The following is an 18,129-nucleotide window of genomic DNA, read 5'->3' as shown; positions in this document are numbered from 1 at the left end:
TCAATTCAGATATCATGTATTTATGATTCCAAATCTCTTGCTGCATGACCTGCATCTTATCACCTTTGGAGTCACGTCCTCACGATCAAGATCATCTCATGGAGGGATCCTGACCGTCCCTCTTCCTTTGATTAACAATTGTTAATGATTGTTAATCACGAATTTTGATGGCGTTGCCTTTTCAAGTACAAGGAATGATAGCTTGTGATACTAATCTTAATTATTGATTAATTAGAGGATTTCACGACTAAACCTGACCAAGACTATTAAGCAATAATATTTTTTGTTATGATTTTAATATATTTAATGGTAAGTGTATTATTGTTGTGACATGTAGAGTCCAAATTGACTTGTCATGAGATATATAATTATATTGTCGATTGAGATAGGACCCATATAAATGGATTGTATCTTCGAGTTTATTTTTATACATTAAAAAATAATAATTATTTAATTAATAATATTATTTTATAAGTAAATATAAGCTCCTTGAATTTATTATCCAATTTCCAAAAAAAAAAAGAATTTTCTTATATTTGGCACATCAATCGGTTCTCTCGCAATCAACAAATCCTGGCCATCAAGTATATGGGCCCCAAAGATAATCAATACCAATAGTTACTGGGCCCTTCAGATGGGATTTAAACATCAACCAAGTGTGGGCTTACGGCCGATACATTCGGAATTTGAAGATGAGATACCATCGGGGAGCGATACCGATACGCCACCGATATATGAGAATTAAGTGACATTTTTTAATTCGTAAACGGCGGGAGGTGGTCCCTTTCGTTTTTTTGGAGTTTGCATTTCCCATGAGATCTTCTCGTATGATTTCCAAAATTCCCTCGAGCTCAGCTCGAAATTCTGCGAGATCTTCTTGAGAAAGGAGATGAAAGATCCTAACGGAAGAAGAAGAAGAAGAAGAAGCGGGATCGAAGGAAAGCGAGGAAGAAAGACGAACGAGAGACGCAAGGCAGTCAAAGGGCGACGTTTGATTTGTACTTTGGGCAAAGTATCTCTCGCTCTGGTCCTCCAGCTTTTGCTTTTCAGCTTTGCTTGAACGCCCAAACCTCTTCTCTTCGCCCATTGGGAGATCTCTCTGCGTCTCTCTCTCTTTTTCATCTCTGTCACCGATTTTGCCCAATTCTGCTTCTTTCGATTCTCCTGGGCTTTCTTCCCTCGTCGTTTTCTCGGGTCTCCCCTGCAGAAAGTGGTATTTTCCAAAGCAAATTTAGGGTATCCCTGTAGGAATATTTAGGGAAGATTGATAAATCTCAGCAATATCTTAAACTGATAATGATGTAATGAGCACCAAGCTTGGTGGGTGCCCCAGGTATTTGATCATGCTGTGGTAATTTTTTTTTGCAAATTCTATTTTCTTAAATTTACAACAACAAAAAATCACTACGACGAATTAAGAATAAATGTGAGAAATGCAAATGAAATTCATCTGTTAATTACAGGATCAAACTCATGAACAGGATTCATGACAAGGGGTTAAACATAACAAGACAACACAGAGTTCCCATGACAAGGTAAGTGATGTAGAGTTGATTTGGACAATCTAAATCTCTCATGACTCACTTGAAAACTGAAACCACTCAAATTAAACATTGTTTCACTAGTTCTATAAACAAGCATGGTTAAAGAGAGTCACTTTATGGAAATTGGGACATATTTGCAACAATGCATGTCATCTTCATAACATTGCACAACACAGAGTTCCACAACTAGTGCAGTGGCATTCATTAGCATTGCAAGAAGCAATTTCCAACTCTTGATTAATACTGCTTAATCAAGCAAATTGTTTTCTCTGGACAGAACCAACATCAATCTTTTCCTGTAAATGTGACATTGCTTGCTGAAGGTATGATTCTAAAGAGGGTGGTCCAGGTAAACTTGTCAGTGTCTTGTACAATGCTTCACTGTTGGAGTAGGTGCAAAGCTAAGGCCAATTTGTGGATTTGATGGCACCAGTGTCTGCGAAAAGTGATGTAGCAGTGAAGGGAAAAGGGTAAGGAATCTATCACTCTGAGGCAATGGATAAACCTGGATAGAACAGTTATAATGTAGCAAATGTGGTCTTGTCCATACACTTGTTTCAGTTTAGCAATAGAACATTTTGAGAAAAGAAGAGAGAGGTGAAGCCTCAGTGTGCTAATAAGAGTGATTCTATTTATTACCAACCAACAAAGTTAACTACTCTTTCTCTTTTATGTGTTTGAAGCAATGTTATCAAACCGTGTTCTAGTTATGATATGGTCATGATACTGTGAAAATACGTACGAAGTAAAATACGGGGAGGGGCATCCCCCTTATCTCCAATATTTTTTTAGAGAAATGATATTTAAGGCTCCACCCCCTAGTACCCCTTTTAGCTTGTCGGCAAGGGGGAGGCCTTTGGCTTTTCCTTGGTCCTGTGAAATTTCCCCACAGTGGAGCCACTGTCATCAGTACTGAAAGAGAAGGGAAAGGGAGACAGAGTCTCTTTTGTTGAGTCATGCAAGGGAGATCCTTCTCAGTGTCACCTAGTCATTGCATGACTTGACCAACTAACTTTGTGATCAATCAGATTTTTAGCTCTTGGAGTTTCATATTATCAAATCCAGTGAAGAGATCAGGTCTGGTTGATTGAAGTAAGGTTGTTTCATGACCATTTCTTCTTCATTTCCCCAAGCCTGTAAAAACTAAAAATCACCCCAACAAAATGTAATATCCTGAAGAAGTAATTAAGAGTTTCTGCAAAGTGAAGAAGACATGAACACCACTTCTCCACTCTTCCTTGTCTGCCTTCTTCTCTCCTCCTCTAATAATGGTTGATTCCTTCTGATCTGAACTCCTATCTCGTTTATGTTGAAGTTCATTTGAAGTTAGTAGAGAACCACAAGCATGAGTTTACTGACGTTTTGATTACTGATGTAGGTGGGATGAGAGATGTTACAAAAAGTATAAAAAAATAAGTTCCCATAACAGGGAAGTTTAGGAGAAAAAAATAAATAAATCAAGAAGCACTCTCATTTCAACCTTATCTTTTATTTATTTATAAAAATATTTTATTATCATTTTTATTTTTCATTCCATTTAACTTACCCAATTACCCATCCATCATAAATTGAGTTCTTTTGTTAGGAAACCCGTACTCAACTTCCACCAAACATTTCTTCCGAGATTCTTAAATCTTAATGACCTTTCCCGTTATGAACCCAGGATCATTATTTCTCCATGTGAGGTCGTTCCTGACCGTTTCTTCTTCGTTCCCTCAAGCCTACAAAATGTAATTTCCTAAAGTAGTCAGAGTTTCAGCAAAGTGTTCTTCATCTCTTCATTGTCGTCCTTCTTCTGGACTCCTTTAATGGTGATTCCTTCTTGTCTGAACTCGCTTGCATTTCATTTGACTGTTTTACAGAAATACAGGCATGAGTGTATTGATGTCTTTAATATTGATGCAGGTGGGATGGGAGATATGTTTTGCTTTAAATATAACCTTACTGTTTGTGAAGATCGACGTTGCGATCTGTATTGCCAGGCTTAAGGATCAAGGAGGGAAATGCATTTCCCCGGATGTCTGTAAATGTTGTTCACGACTGGGTATCTTCCCATTAAAAGGCTTGAGATCGAAAGTAAATCCAATTTGCTTTCTTCTCATGTGATTGAGATTCCTCCCACTGTCACCTAGTCAATGCATGAGTTGATCAATGAAATATTGAATCTGTATATCTCAATGCCACCTCTTCCTTGCTGGCAAACTAATTCTCTTTCTTTACATATAGACCCATTTAAACAAGATTAATTGGCTATTGAATTTAGGAACGTAAGAATAATATTTGTTGTAATTATCATTGATGAGGCGTATACTATTCATAGAATTACAACAGAGACTGTAGATGATTATAACTCTACTATTTGAGTATGTCTCTAATTCAATTATATTGAAACCATTTGCGCTAAAACCTCGAGGCCTTAGTGAAGGCGTACCATGAATATAAGAGGGAGCGGGCCGGTCGATATTAAATTCTCAACACTCCCCAGCACTTTGTCATTTGTCGCTTGTGGAAACAGGTGGGAGCGAGAGTCAAACTCGGGACCAACTTTGCCCTGATACCATATTGAAACCATTTGTACTAAAACCTTGAGGCCTTAGTGAAGGCGCAACATGAATATAAGAGGGATCGGCCCTGTCGATATTAAATTTTCAACAAATCATTTACAATTTGAGTCTGTCTCTGTTTCAATCATCAAGTTTTATGAAACCTAACTTGAGTTTCACGGGGGCTGGTTTATACTGAAAATAACTTTCAGAGATTGAAACTTTCAGAAATTGAAACTGACAGATACTTTTCAGTTCGCTGTAAGCTGGAATCGTCCAATTGGGTTATTGAGTTTTTAATAATGCCCAGGCAAGAGTAGACGTTTTGCATTTCCGAAATAAATTGGTTACACGGTACAGGACATTGTAAAGCGACCACCCAACCTCCAGCAAAAGAAACCTCAAAGATTCTTCAAACTTAATTAGCTTTCTCTTTATAAAACCCAGGATCATTAATTGATTTACTTAATGAGGAAATACATGCTCAATCTCCAGCAAAAGACACCTCAAGGATCATTATTTCTCCTGCATAAGGCTCTTTCGTGACCGTTTCTTCTTAATTCTGTCACTGGTAGTCTATAAAAACTAAAACTCACCCAGCAGAACGTACTTTTCCTAGAGAAGTAATCAGAGTTTCAGTAAAGGAAAAAAGGAATGAAGACGACTTCTTCCATTCTCAGTCTCTTCGTTGTCTTCCTTCTCCTCACCTCCTTCGATGGTTCTTCTGATCTCAACTCCTGTCTCATTTATGTAATCATTTAACGTTAATACAAAACTACTAGCATGAGTTACTGATGTTTTGATTACGGATGCAGGTGGGGTGGGAGAGCATCTTTGCAATGAATATGATCAGCCTCTCTGTGATGATGGAAGCTGCAACCAGTTTTGCCAGATTCAGGAACATGAGGGTGGGAAATGCAAATCCTTCAATGTCTGTGAATGTTGTATCGACTGGGGGCCTTCCCATTAAAAGGTTTGAGACGAAAAGTAAATCCAATTTGCTTCCTTCTCATTTGATTAAATAAAGATATCTCTTTGAAGAAAAAAGGTGACGAAGTTGAGATTTCTTTTGAGGGCTTCAGATTTTGAGTGGTTTTTCCGTAGAGATAGGACAGATCGATCTTCAGTTGCTTTTTTTATGTTTTTATTGTTAGCTTCCAACTTAGATCAAAGCAAACGATGGATATGCCACAGCCTTGAAAATTGCTATGAATATTGATGAGAGAGAGGCACTCGGGAGAGCTCCTCTGCGCTTAGGAGGGAGCTCCTAAGGGCAACTAGGGACCATCCCCCCTACCGATCTAAAAAGTCTTGAAGAAATTTAATAGAAATTTGACTTATTCTAATGCTTGTGTAAAAAAAAAAAAAAAATTGGTTGATTACTGTTAATTACTTATGCCTTCACAAAATGTTAAAAAGGGTATTTTGCTTTGCTTATGATCGGACGAATGAAAACCTAAAATAATAACTAAATTAAGTACTTGAGGCTTGATGGGCTGCTATAAGTACTTGACATTAAAAATGGGCCATTACAGCTGAACATGTGACTCGGTCTTTTCAACCCACCTAAGTACTACAGATCCTTAAATTGGGCTATACTACGGCTAGACCACAGAATCAATCTTCACTACTCAATCACACTCGAAAGACTGAAAGTGAAATAGCAAAGACAGAAATAAAATATCATTAGATTTCTCAAAATAATAAATAATATTACTTTTAAAATTACACTGGATCCGGAGAAAGTAGAAAATCAGGCATAAATCTTCTTAACAGAATACCACAAAAAGGACATAAGGGCCTGGCGTGCTGCTTCAAGTAGGAAGGATCGGTTCTAAAATTGGAATCTAAAGGTGAGACACTCGTCGAGAAAAATCCCTGAGGTGCCAATTTCGAAATCCACCTTTCACAGCACATGCAAAACCAGAGTGGCCTAAGAGGGCAAATCTGCATGGAGACAGCACAACGGTTTAGCTTGTTCCCATTGCACTTCACTCTGCAGAAAGCAAATTCAGGTGATTCAAATGGAACTACATCAGCACAGAAGCTACATTTCTCCTCTGTGATGTATTCACACATCGACTGAATCCTGTCAAAGCATAAAAAAGATTATCTTTTACCAGAGGAAAAGAATTATCACATGACATGAAAAATACAAAAAACAGAAGTTGACTAAAGATCTTAAAGGCTTGTAATATTAGCCCAAAAATGTCTTTTTTTTTTAACACCAAATTTGGGTCAGAAATATCCACAAGATGGTTTAGGCTTCAGAAAGCTAACCAATAATAGCACGAATAGAAGTAGGTTTAACCTAGCAATGGAGGTAACAAATAATAGAGATGAAATCTCAAGTAGCCTAAACCCAATATAGTTGGCAGAAGGCTATGGAGGAGGAGAAGTTTTGGGCATGCAAACATCAATAAGAATACATTTAAGGCGTTCAACAAAACAACCAATACCTTTCCCCATGTTGTCCAAGTTCTGATAAAAGGACTTCATTCTGTTCCTGGCCCAGACCCTGACTAGTTGCAACCCACTGTTCCATCTGTGCAATTCCCACGGGAAGCCATTGTGTGTCTGAAGGAAGATCTGCTGCTGTTGAAGACGCATAACTTACAACAGTTGAAAAAGTAAATGCGACCAGCCTACCTCTGAGTTCTCTTTCACTACTATTGAGCAGATCACTCCAAAGCCCAGGAAAATCAGATTCCACTTTATTCATCATTATGCGCCTACAGATAATGTTCAGAAGGTGCATATGGCGCATTCTACACTTTGGGAGAAAAGCTTGTGCATGAAGCAAAATATTTTCCACTGAAAGCTCTGAGTGCAAAACGATATTTGACAACCATTTTAAGAGAACATGCTCCACAAAATCAGGAGCGAATCGGTTGAAAGCTGTCATACTTGCTATAACATCCCAAAGGACCAACGGTTTGCTCATGTTCTCATACTGCTTCAGAGACCACAAAATGTTGCACTCCCAGCATGACAAATCTCGCTGAGATGGAAAGCCAAAGTCTTCAATATGATAATCGGGGTTCTTTCCCAATGAAACCTGAAGGTATTGGCCACCAGTCCAGAAGAATTCCACAGCTGCTTTTTGAGCCCTGAGAGAGTTTATTAAATTTTTTTTTAAAAAAAAACAAGAAACCGACTACAAGTGAAGCACAATACAAAGTTTAATGAACATACTTTCAAAAGCAATATGTCTTGTAATAAAGTAATAAAGTCTGATGAATAATGTACAAGAGTCTGAAATGACACACCTGGCCTGATACATAGGGTTCAAAAGATCAACATCACAACTACGGACCTGGACATAAGACATGTTATTGCCAGCGTTTTGACCAATAAAGAGAGAGAATACTAGGAAAACAAAGTCAGGGAAAAGAACAAGAAATTTTAAGGAGCTATTACAGACCCCACATGAGTGAAACTGAAACTCAAAAAGTGTGACAAGTTGAAGGAAAGCCAAACAATCCTACCAAGAAGTACCACTATGGATGGACCATTATGAAAAAGGAAAACATAAAAAATAAAATTATCACTCTTCAGTCACAGGCTTGTACGCTTAGCTAAATTCTCTTGTAAATTTCAGTGGGTAAAATTGGTTGAGTTGTCTAGAGATTAAACCTAAGCTTGTCAGCATGTTTTAGCTGCTCTGTCTTAGGCCCCAGTATATTAAAGTTCACACAGCAGTTGGGGAACGGCGAGTTTTCACAAGGACCAACAGCATAACATCTCAAAGTTGACATAGCTGATTATGACCCATTATGTATCCCTTCATGCTGCTGCATAAAAATGATAGCATGTTGCAGATGATAAATGCCACAAAATAAAGAATTCTTTTTTATTCCAACTAAAAGTAATCATCACAAGTAAACGGTACTTTCTTGTCTTAGTAAGATCTTTTTCACCTCATACTATTTACCAATGCTAATTTCCAGACCAAAAAAAAAAAGAATCAATCATACTGAAGTTAATCAGGAACAAAACGATTCTGTTTCTTTTCTTAGTAAAACATTCTATACCATATATTAGTTACTTGCAATAATTTAATGGAATTATTTCACTTTATCTCTTGACTTCCACTACCTTCTCATCCTAGTTTGTATTTATTAATGTTCTTGTCGATTTCTGGGATCTTGAATTAATTGTAACTCAAGTTAATTGACACAAGTGATTCTCTTTCTTTTCTTGGTAAAACATTATTTCCTATATATTGGTTACTTCCTATTATCTAATTTAGCTTTCACCCTTCATCTCTTGCTTCCACTGTAACAACCTCTTTCAAGTTAATATTTACTACAGTACCTCCATTTCTGGATTGCTCTTCCCAGTATAGAGTACATAGGCATCAATCGTTTCTTGAGCTTTCTCTCATTTCCATTACCACAGCATCTACTGATCCCTGTTTCCTGGCTGTTATTGTAAATTGCTGTAGATACCCCATACTCTATTATGGAAGGTAAGCACACATTGATGAATTCGTCATGAAATCCACCATAGAAGGTAATAGATCAAGTCTCAGAAATGGTGATGAAGTTTTTCTTTAGGAATTACAAGAGATTTGAGGGCAAAAAGGTGTCTTACCACAGCCACCACCAAGTTTCCTGGGCTCAGCGCTAAACCAAAGCATGCATCAAAGGCAAGTGGCTGTAAAACAATTGCTCATTGCATAAAAAATAAATACAGAGAAAGAAACTAAAAATAGCACAGAAGCAGGAAATACACAAAACGGACTAAAAAGGAGCACAGAAGCATCTTACAAGATTATGGACTTTGCTGTTGTTGCAACCCGAACTGAAAGATGCTTCTTGGAGAATGGCATCATTCACTGCCCATCTCCACACACAGTTATCCTATACCAGGGACAAAACAAAGTTTCTTTTTCTTTCAAATAATCAATAACAAAAACATGGACTATTTCAAATAAACATATCATTCCACAAAGAATCCTGATTCACGCTTGCGCAGAAAAATAAGAAAGCCAAAAGGAAAAAAAATATTTAATAAGATTCACAAACTTCCTGGTAACATGTAAAACTACCCAACCCTGTAGCAGTTCACCATGAACCTGGAGAATTTGCAGTTTCATGAAGCTAGTTTTGTGCTTCTAGAGTAGTTTCATGTATATCACTCAAAACTAAAGAAGTTTTTAAAAATGGCAAACCTAATGACTCTAATACATTTTCTTTAATAGTGAGTGGTGTTATTAAAAAGATTTTTTAAATGGCAACACGTTAAAAAGAAAGAGTAATTCAGTTAATTTCAGTGTTTCATGCCCCAATAAATCTTTGGTTGAAACAAGGTGTAGTTTCCTAATTTTCATACCTGACCACAGCTGTACAAGCAACATCCATCAAGAGCCCAAGCAAGTCCTGTAATCTAGGATATTTATAGCAATTTAGATACCATGATATGTTGCCAAGTATCAAACAGTAGAGACTTAAATCTTGATCAGAGTCAATAGTTATGGCCATAACAACACATGCTACATTTCTGAAGTCTTACCGCTTGATCGTGTGCAAAGAGAGATTGAATATTCTCAAATTTGCCACCAGAAATATGATAACTGCTAACTTCCAAAGACCCAGATCCTCTCCCAACAGCTAAGAGAATTTTATCCTTAGACTTTGGTACCACTATGGACATTGTTGAGACTGGTGCACATGGAAAGGGTGTCACCTGTTTAATCAAGTCAGAGGGCAAATCACAAGAAGATTAATTGTTTATATCATTCAAACAGCAATGCTCATATAAAAAAGTATAGAGAAACCGGGGAATGTCTTACCTCCTTCAGAAGTGAAAAGGAAGCACTATTAGACAAGGAAGATTTGAGCAGCTCTTGCACATCTCCATGCCATATCTTCACACTAAATACTGAACTTGTTAACCAACACATAATGTATAGCACCAGATTTTAAAATGTAAGCCTTTCTTTGGAAGCTAATAATTTGCAGTTTGATTGAACATGTCGATAAGAATGAAGACTATTGCCTGAGATTTCAATGATGAACTACCAACGACTTACAGATCTTAAATTAAATGCCCAAAAACTTAAGAATTTACAATAGCCAACCTCATAAGAATTAAAAGTTACCTTCCATCACAACTTCCAGTAGCCAAGACAAACTTTGTACTCGACGCATCTTGGTCAAATAATCCCCAACTGAGTGCAGTGATCCAGGAATTATGAGCCTGGAGAAGTCCAGTGAGCATCACATCAACAGAATCCCAACCACATTCAATAGTGTAACATTGTGGTTCGAGGACTCTCCAGAATGAAATTTTACCAGACTTCCCACCAACAGCAAGTACAGCACAACAATTGGAGGAGCAATCAGGTGAGGGACCCAATAATGGGGACCATGCTACAATAACTGACTGCAACATTGCTACACGAGAGGCATATTCCTTTGCAGTTACTGGCAGGACATCAGTTTCTCCCCTAACTTGTTTTGGGTAGAGATTACTTTCAGTAGCCATTTTAGAATTGACCACATTAGCCTGGAAGACATCGAACAACAAATCAAATCCACAACATAAAAAGGCACGAATTTCCAACCCAACAAAAACATAACATTAAAGAAACATACATCACAGGTCTTCAAGATCTTAGCTCCGATCTTAACTAGTGTAGTCTGCCATGATTGTTTATCATCCTTCCATACAGGTGCTAATCTAACAATGGTAGGATCCAATGTAATGTGATGAGCTTGACCTGCAAGTCACAGGCACAAAAGAACTAGACCCATGGGCATAAAATGGAAAGAAAAGCTTTCTGAATGAATGAGTGTAATTGTGAAGAAAATCATCATTGGGCAGAAATGGTCATACACAAGTGTAACGTAGGCACAATTTTTTTCTGTAATCATATAGTTAGAAAACAGCATGAAAGGTAGTTTGGTAATTTTACATAGTATATACCTTCTAGATAGGGTAGTGTTTTACTCAGCATGTTTAAGTGTCCATATAGTTTCATTTTCATGTAATTTGAAAGTGTAGTGTGAGAGTTATAAGGAGTTAAGTGTATAAGGTTATTTTTGTCTTTTTACTCTAATTTTCACTTAAGCTATAAGAGGTGTTAGGGGTTGACCTGGAACCCTAACGAGAGCTCTTCTTTTGGCACTCTCGCTGCAGCTGTCTTCTTTCTCTCTCTCCCTCCTCTCTTACTCAATCTTCTTTATTCTATTATTTCGCACATACAAATATGAAGTTGTAGAATATTGAAAAGACTGAAACAAGAAGGATTTTTTTGAGGAATTGCAATGTCTTTATGAAAGCTGATTACCTACAGAATACACCAAACTCAAGTTAAAATTATATTAAAGCCAAGTGAACTCAAATTGACAAAAAAATTCAGCAAAATTAAGTCAAATCTCTATACAGACAAAAGAGGTACAGAAAGAACACTGTATAAGGAGATACAATGGAATCCATACTGATAGAGGTTTAGAAAAGGTATTTGGGGTTTTAACTTCTCTAAAGAGTGGGAACCTACATGAAAATACAACATAACCAGATTTAGCTTTTGTACCACCTGATATTTCAATGTTTCAGGTTCTTGTCTTAACACTCAAATTCATGTTTACCAGCCCAAGCAGTTGTTTTCTTGCACCTCCAATATCCACTAAGGAATTAACTTTTTGTGGAATCACTATAAAGATACTATTGTGCAGCCTTCATAAGACAGCAAAACAAGCCACTTCTATTGGCTCCTTCAACACAAAAAAAAAGAAGAAAACCTCTGTAGAAGACTTAAAGTCAGGAATGTTCCTCCTAAAATGACTATAGGAAACCAACTTGATTTGAGCAAACATTGGCATCTTCAGTTTTGGATGGACAGATTCACATCTGTAAGTGATGTGTGCCCTCCTAAATTACCTAATATATAACCATTTTGGTATCCATCATACAGATCCCCTGTCTATATGCAAAAAGAGGATGCATTCACATATTATATTTTTTTTGAAATGATGATGATTTTATTACAAAGTAAAGTTGTTAAATTGGGTCAAAGACCCTATCCCAAAATGACTAGCCACCTTAGAAAACCTCTTTCCCAACTAATAAACTCAACATATTTGTTCTCGCTAATCCATGTGGGACTATTCCTTAACACTCCCCCTCACATGTAGGCCCTCTGGGCTCTTACATGTGGATAATTTGGGTGGAGGCCCACATATGAGTACCTGTTCTGATACCATGTTAAATTGGGTCAAAGGCCCTATCCCAAAATGACTAGCCACCTTAGAAAACCTTTTTCCCAACTAATAAACTCAACATATTTGTTCTCACTAATCCATGTGGGACTATTCCTTAACAAAAGCAAAAAAGTACATCAAGGGAGACCTCCCCTAATAACAAGAGAGCATTCACATATTATAATGAGGGATGGTTTCCAAAGCCAGTACCTACATTGGTGGATTAGAGAAGTTCCTATTAATCTAACTCTAAACCATCATTGCCAATGACATTATGCAGGTAACTGTCATAAGCAAAACAAAACCATCAAAGAATCAAAACCAATCATACCTAAAAGCTTCACCAGCAGACCACGTGCATTGAAACCCATAAATATCCCTTCAGTCCACCTGTAAGTATTATTTTTAACTCATAAATGAAATGAATTCCTGCTACACAGATGTGTACTGAACATTGAGCCATTTTCTTCCATTCGATGATTCAGCAGTACCTGTTGTTCAGCCAAGCTTCCACAGCTACTCCAATCTTAAGTACTTCCTGTACTCCAAAACAATCAGTTTGCACTACTTGATCAGGCAAATTACCAAAGTCCATAGCAGGGCGTATGCTTGGCAAAACAGGATCACAATGGACAGTAATGCCATTGAAGACAGTTGAATCTTTCATTTCAGCAGAATCCGTGTTCAAGTCCAACCATTCAACATGTACACCTATTTAAAATGTAAGTCAATTACATATAAAGTTTCCACAACTAGTTATTGCTGAACCATGCACTATTTGTAATATTTTTACCATCTTGAGCTGTTTTTGGAAACAAGACAAGAGCTTTTGCACCCTCAATGCATTCTATTTGGCCACTAATCCAAATACGCTGAGAACCATCATCTTTAAAAACCTAAAAACGTAAAATTATAAGAAAAAATTTTAAGAAAAAAGAAAAATTAAACGATGAAGGTTGCAAGAAGTGTAAGATTACCTCAACCAAAGAACCCTGGCTGATTACAGAACACGGAAAATAGACTTCATCTGTGAATACAGTAAGTGTCTTGGTCATATTTCCCATGCTTGAAACTTGCCCTCTCTTTCCTCTGGAAAGTGGCTTGTTTTCAGGAAGTTGCCCTCTTTTTCTTTTGGAAAGGACCCTGGGAACAATTCAACCAAAAAATTAGTGCATATTGGAGATCGAGCTTCACGTGTGCAAAGACAAAAAGGTAATAGTAGTTCATTTTAAATAACATTCTCAACATTAGAAATACAAATCAATTTACATTTCAACAGATACTTTTACCAGAATCAATAACTAAACAAGATTTACCAGTAATGATAAAAGGCGAAAGAGTTTGCATAAAACAAATAAGACATAGGAACATTGTAAAACAAAAAGAAGTTCAACAGCTCACAGTGCAGGGGATGGCTTTCCACTTGTTTTGCCAGGCATCCCACTCGATCCAGAGTTCTGAGCACCACCAACACAACCAGGCTCAGTATAGTAGTCCCCAGTCATTTGATCCTAGAAAAGAATTCAATTAGAATAGCTTTCTTCAAAAAATAGATGCAGCCAAACTAACTACAAAAACTGCACAGTATCTTCTATGGAATACTTAAAAATCAAGAACAAATTGATGGACGCTATTAGAATCCAACAATATACTCTAGCTATCTAAGATATGTTGTAGCATCCTGCTTTAGCGACAAGGAAAAATTTCCTAGGTACAGTTTACAAGGTACCTTCATCATTTCCAGCCAAATAACTTAATTAAATTAGAGAGAGACTCCAGAAATCATACTTCGGCCTCTGGAAATCCTATTTCTCTATCCTGGTGTCGAGGTTATTCTACCTGCTAAACAGATTTCTCTGCATAAACGAGGACTTACTTTGAGACAGCTGCTCAAAGATGTGTTGTGTTCACTGAAGTTAACACTGGAAAAATAATCATAAAGCCTGGCTGTTATATCTGCAACCTACAAAGACAACGAAAGTTTATACACTGCAAACCAGAAATGGTAAATTCCATGACAAAATCAGCAAAGATAAGACATATTAAGAGCATATTTTAATATAAGCTGGATTAATGTCACGTATTCTATGGCATACATATTATTTTTTTGCGAGAAGCTTGAGTGTCTTCTTCCTAGTCTCTCCAACTAGAGTTTTCTCATCTCCTCAATAAAAGTTTTCATTTTCATTACTCAAAAGAAAAGAAAGACACTTGAACGGTTGCTCATCTTATATGTCAAGTTAAGCTTGTAACTCTAGTTATCTTCAAAATAAAAAACATGCTTGAGTACATACCTCCACCCATTCCGAAGAGAATTCACAGAACGGTTGACGATATAGCTTAACACTACCATCTGTAGCACAAACAGCAAGCAAGCATCTGTAGAGAAATCAGCTCATAAATTCTAAAAGAAGACACTGCCTTAATGGCCAAAGACGACCTTCACAATCGTAAATTTGAAATAGCCTTTTTAATTTATGTTAATTTGTGCTCAGAAGATCAGAAACATGCATATAAAATACAAGGAATTGAATAATACAATCAAAGTACCCTGAATTAGGAGCCAACCCAGGATGAGACCATGAGATAGATCGAGCAGATGGCTGATTCTCTTCACGTGATATAGAAGCAGGCAATAAACAGGGAGCAAGAAGATCTGCAAAGTGCAATAAAATTATATCCACCTTTTATATCTGCCAAACATTTTAGATTTGAGCAAGCAGCATCAAGACATAGTTTGCCATAACATAGTTGTTCGAAATTCTTTCGCAAGTTCCCATAGGTATCTTGTATGCTCGCTATTTTGCTCTTGCACCCCCTCTGGATCTTTTTTCCACTTTGAATAAAGCTCTACTTCATGGTTCACAATGGAAAATTTCAACAGGTATGGGGGGAAGCTTTTCAGGCTTGGAAAAAGAAAATGCAACCAGAACACAAAAAAGCAAAAAGTTGCATGTATATTTTATAGTGATAGAAAAAATAGGAAATTCAACACACCTTCTCTCTCAATCAACCCAAGGGGAAATATGGAGCTCTTAGAGATTTTAATCAGCCCTCGAGGCCCCAGCAATGATGAAGGGTTCTGATCAACAAAAAATGATGAATGCTCTTAATAAATAGAATCGGAATAACTGCATTTTTTTCATGATTCATTTCTTACCAGAATAGTAATGAGTCGGCCTGATGCCACAGCCACCAAGTTCTCCTCAGACCATGCAATCGAATTTGGATAACTTGGGGCAGCAACAAGGGTCACTGTTTGAAAATTGGAATTCATTGTCCTCTAACAAAAATAAATAGACAAATAAACAAACATGGGAAAATAAAATAAGTAAAACATCACAATTTGAAAATCAAGCACCAGGGAGAACGGGACTATACTATAAAGGGTGGAGCAAGAAGAGTGAAATGAAGCACAAACGAGATGAGGATTTTTTTTTTTTAAAGTATTTTTTTTTTAAAAGACAAACGAGATGAGGATTCACATATCAGAAGCATCTAGTTTGCCATAATGAACTGGTTAAAAGCATAATCGCCATGGAAACCTTGAAGACCTAAGAAACCTAAACTTAAATGCCATTAATTAGTTGAAACCACATCACAAAGAGTTGTCGAGAATCTGATTGAAACCACATACACAAGATTTTACTAAAATAAATTTTATCATGTGATTTGACAACAAAACAAGGAGAATATAAGAATATAATTGATGGTTTCAACCATATTAAAAAATCTACCAGTTTGTGATTGATGGGCTTGCAGTTGCTTTTTCAGAAAGCTACTGCTTTTTCAACTATAGGATGCCCTCAGACCTCAAAACTAAACAATAATTCACAGAGATCGGTATAAAACCGCAAGACTAAGTGTTGCCATCGATATGGTTATTGTTGCTTGCATGCTAAGCAACGATGAAGACATGAATGTCTTCAAAACAATAATAGTATTCAGTTAATAATTTTTTAAGTGGGAGAATACTGAAAAAATTCACACCAAAGTTATGTGAAGAAGCCCACAAATTCACCTTTCTAGGTATTGTCGGTCCTCCATTATACCTGAAAAAAGAAGACACATCAAATAATTAGATGGAACCAATTAAGCATCACAACACAATAAACAAAACTAAAAGGTCATCACCATTCAGAAAGCTTCTCCCATACTTCTTGAGAAACCAAGACATAATCAACTCCTTCTTTCAGACGTTTACAAGGCTCCTGGTCACCATCCTTATCATCTCTTTGACACATCATTAAACCAGAATTATCGATTGGACCAGGCCTAGGGAAGTAGGAGACCACAGAATTTGAGTATTGAGGATGGGAAAATCTCTTGTGAACTGGATGAACTTTCTCAGCTTGCCCAACATATCTCTGCCAATCCCTCCACCATCTGTAAAAATAATATATTTGTGAGTATACGCAAATACAACCACTTCAAACAAGATCTTCCAACATAAAATGAAACCAATAACAACACCATCATGCAAAATTCTGTAATCATGAAAGGGAGGAAAGAAATCAAGATTATCAAGAGATAATTTTGTCCTTAAGATTGCAGAAACTGTTGATAGAATTTAAAGTGACATTTTTGCTCATCTTCTTAGCTATCAAATCTTTTCACGCTGCTGCAGAGAAAACAAGATTAGCAACAGAAGGATAACAGTCATCGAGCTCCCTTTGAAGATGCAAGAGCATAAACGAAAGTCATTAGTATGAAAAGAGGCAGCGGAATAATATCTGACTCTTCTAGAATTTAAATCGTACCAAAAAACACACTCTAAAATATTTGACAGCGCATCATTTTATATGGTTTTCGAGGATCAGTCAGCAACGAAAGGATATGCAACCGATAAACTTATCGAGAATAATGAACAAAGAAGAAAATCGTAAGAAAAACATAAATTAACGTTAGAAAAAAACGAGACCAGCCTCAATGAAACAACAATGGAAGTCAATGACACATCAATCGCAAATTACAGCTCAAAAATATAAAAAAGCAGAGCAAGAGGAAATTAAGGCACAACGTGTTTCAATCTTACCAAAAGATTAAAAAAAAAAAAATTAGCCTGTTTAGATCTTACCGATAAGAGACAAGGTAATATACGTGGCCTTCTCTCTCGGCAGCTTGACATAACTGCTCGATAGTCTCTCGCTCTTCCTTTCGAGTGTCCCGCAACTGGTCTCCCTCGATACTTGTAGAAGTATCAGCGCAAACAATCGCCATTATCGAGAAATAGCAGAGCTCAAAGCAGGCCTTGGAAGATTAATAGGATCCAAATTCAGCAAATCCGAATTGAAAACTAACTTTGCAGTCACGGCTTCAAAATTCACTTAGAACTTCAAGCATACATGATCATCGACAGTGCTATCGCAATTAATGAATAAATATGTCACATTACCACCACAATCTGCTAATGGAACGACAATAAAAACCTGGAGAAGGTCTCAGTGCGAGAACGTAAGTGTCCTTCTTAGCGGAAGAAGATGTTGAACAGATAGCGGGACACGATGAAGATAGACACCTTTTTCAAAACTGGCGGCAAGTTTGAGTGAGTCAGGCCGTGAGAGATCCTGGGATCAAGTCTCCTCGCGTGCAGAAGTGCAGCTTTAATGAGAGCGAGAAATAGATAATTGAGAAGATAAAAACCCTAAAGTTCGAGGCTTCGAGTCCCCCGCCTCGCAAATCCCTCGACAGAGAGTTATACTAAAAAATCTGATTATAATTTTTATATTTATAAATATTTATTTCAATATATTAAAATAATATAATTGTCCTATTTTAGTAGTGAAAATGAATAAAAAATAACCATCGAATAAAGATAAAATTTTAAGTTAT

The 18,129-nt window shown here is 36.9% G+C and overlaps 1 protein-coding gene and 1 long non-coding RNA gene across 3 annotated transcripts; one reads left to right on the top strand and one right to left on the bottom strand.

Annotated features, from left to right (window-relative positions):
* Positions 1-785: 785 nt before the first annotated feature.
* Positions 786-2,170, top strand: LOC137935525 (uncharacterized). The gene is made up of 3 exons (XR_011109253.1): positions 786-1,333; positions 1,464-1,535; positions 1,822-2,170. It is a non-coding gene; the product is annotated as an uncharacterized lncRNA (long non-coding RNA).
* Positions 2,171-5,812: 3,642 nt separating this feature from the next.
* LOC137934442 (uncharacterized) lies at positions 5,813-17,890 on the bottom strand. Of its 2 annotated transcripts, none has more exons than XM_068778772.1 (24): positions 17,727-17,890; positions 17,375-17,547; positions 16,432-16,683; positions 16,319-16,349; positions 15,458-15,580; positions 15,295-15,379; positions 14,848-14,953; positions 14,592-14,676; positions 14,174-14,260; positions 13,699-13,808; positions 13,275-13,440; positions 13,091-13,193; positions 12,789-13,008; positions 12,629-12,687; positions 10,690-10,814; positions 10,194-10,600; positions 9,885-9,966; positions 9,605-9,778; positions 9,425-9,478; positions 8,860-8,952; positions 8,684-8,746; positions 7,357-7,403; positions 6,547-7,197; positions 5,813-6,176 (listed from the first exon to the last, which is right to left on the bottom strand). In XM_068778772.1, exons 2-24 carry the CDS (start codon positions 17,515-17,517, stop codon positions 5,813-5,815), a joined length of 3,630 nt encoding a protein of 1,209 aa, XP_068634873.1. In that variant the 5' UTR covers positions 17,518-17,547; positions 17,727-17,890. The 2 variants fall into 2 exon arrangements, with proteins under 2 accessions (XP_068634873.1, XP_068634874.1); XM_068778773.1 differs by having other exon boundaries at positions 17,816-17,859.
* Positions 17,891-18,129: the final 239 nt, after the last annotated feature.

This window comes from Aristolochia californica, unplaced genomic scaffold (genome assembly GCF_029961685.1).
Source record: "Aristolochia californica isolate CCGP_79_NKW_82.1479 unplaced genomic scaffold, dmAriCali1.0.hap1 SCAF_6, whole genome shotgun sequence".
NCBI classification, from domain to species: domain Eukaryota; kingdom Viridiplantae; phylum Streptophyta; class Magnoliopsida; order Piperales; family Aristolochiaceae; genus Aristolochia; species Aristolochia californica.
Note: the sequence above shows the minus strand (reverse complement) of the source record. Positions and strands in the feature narration are given on the sequence as shown.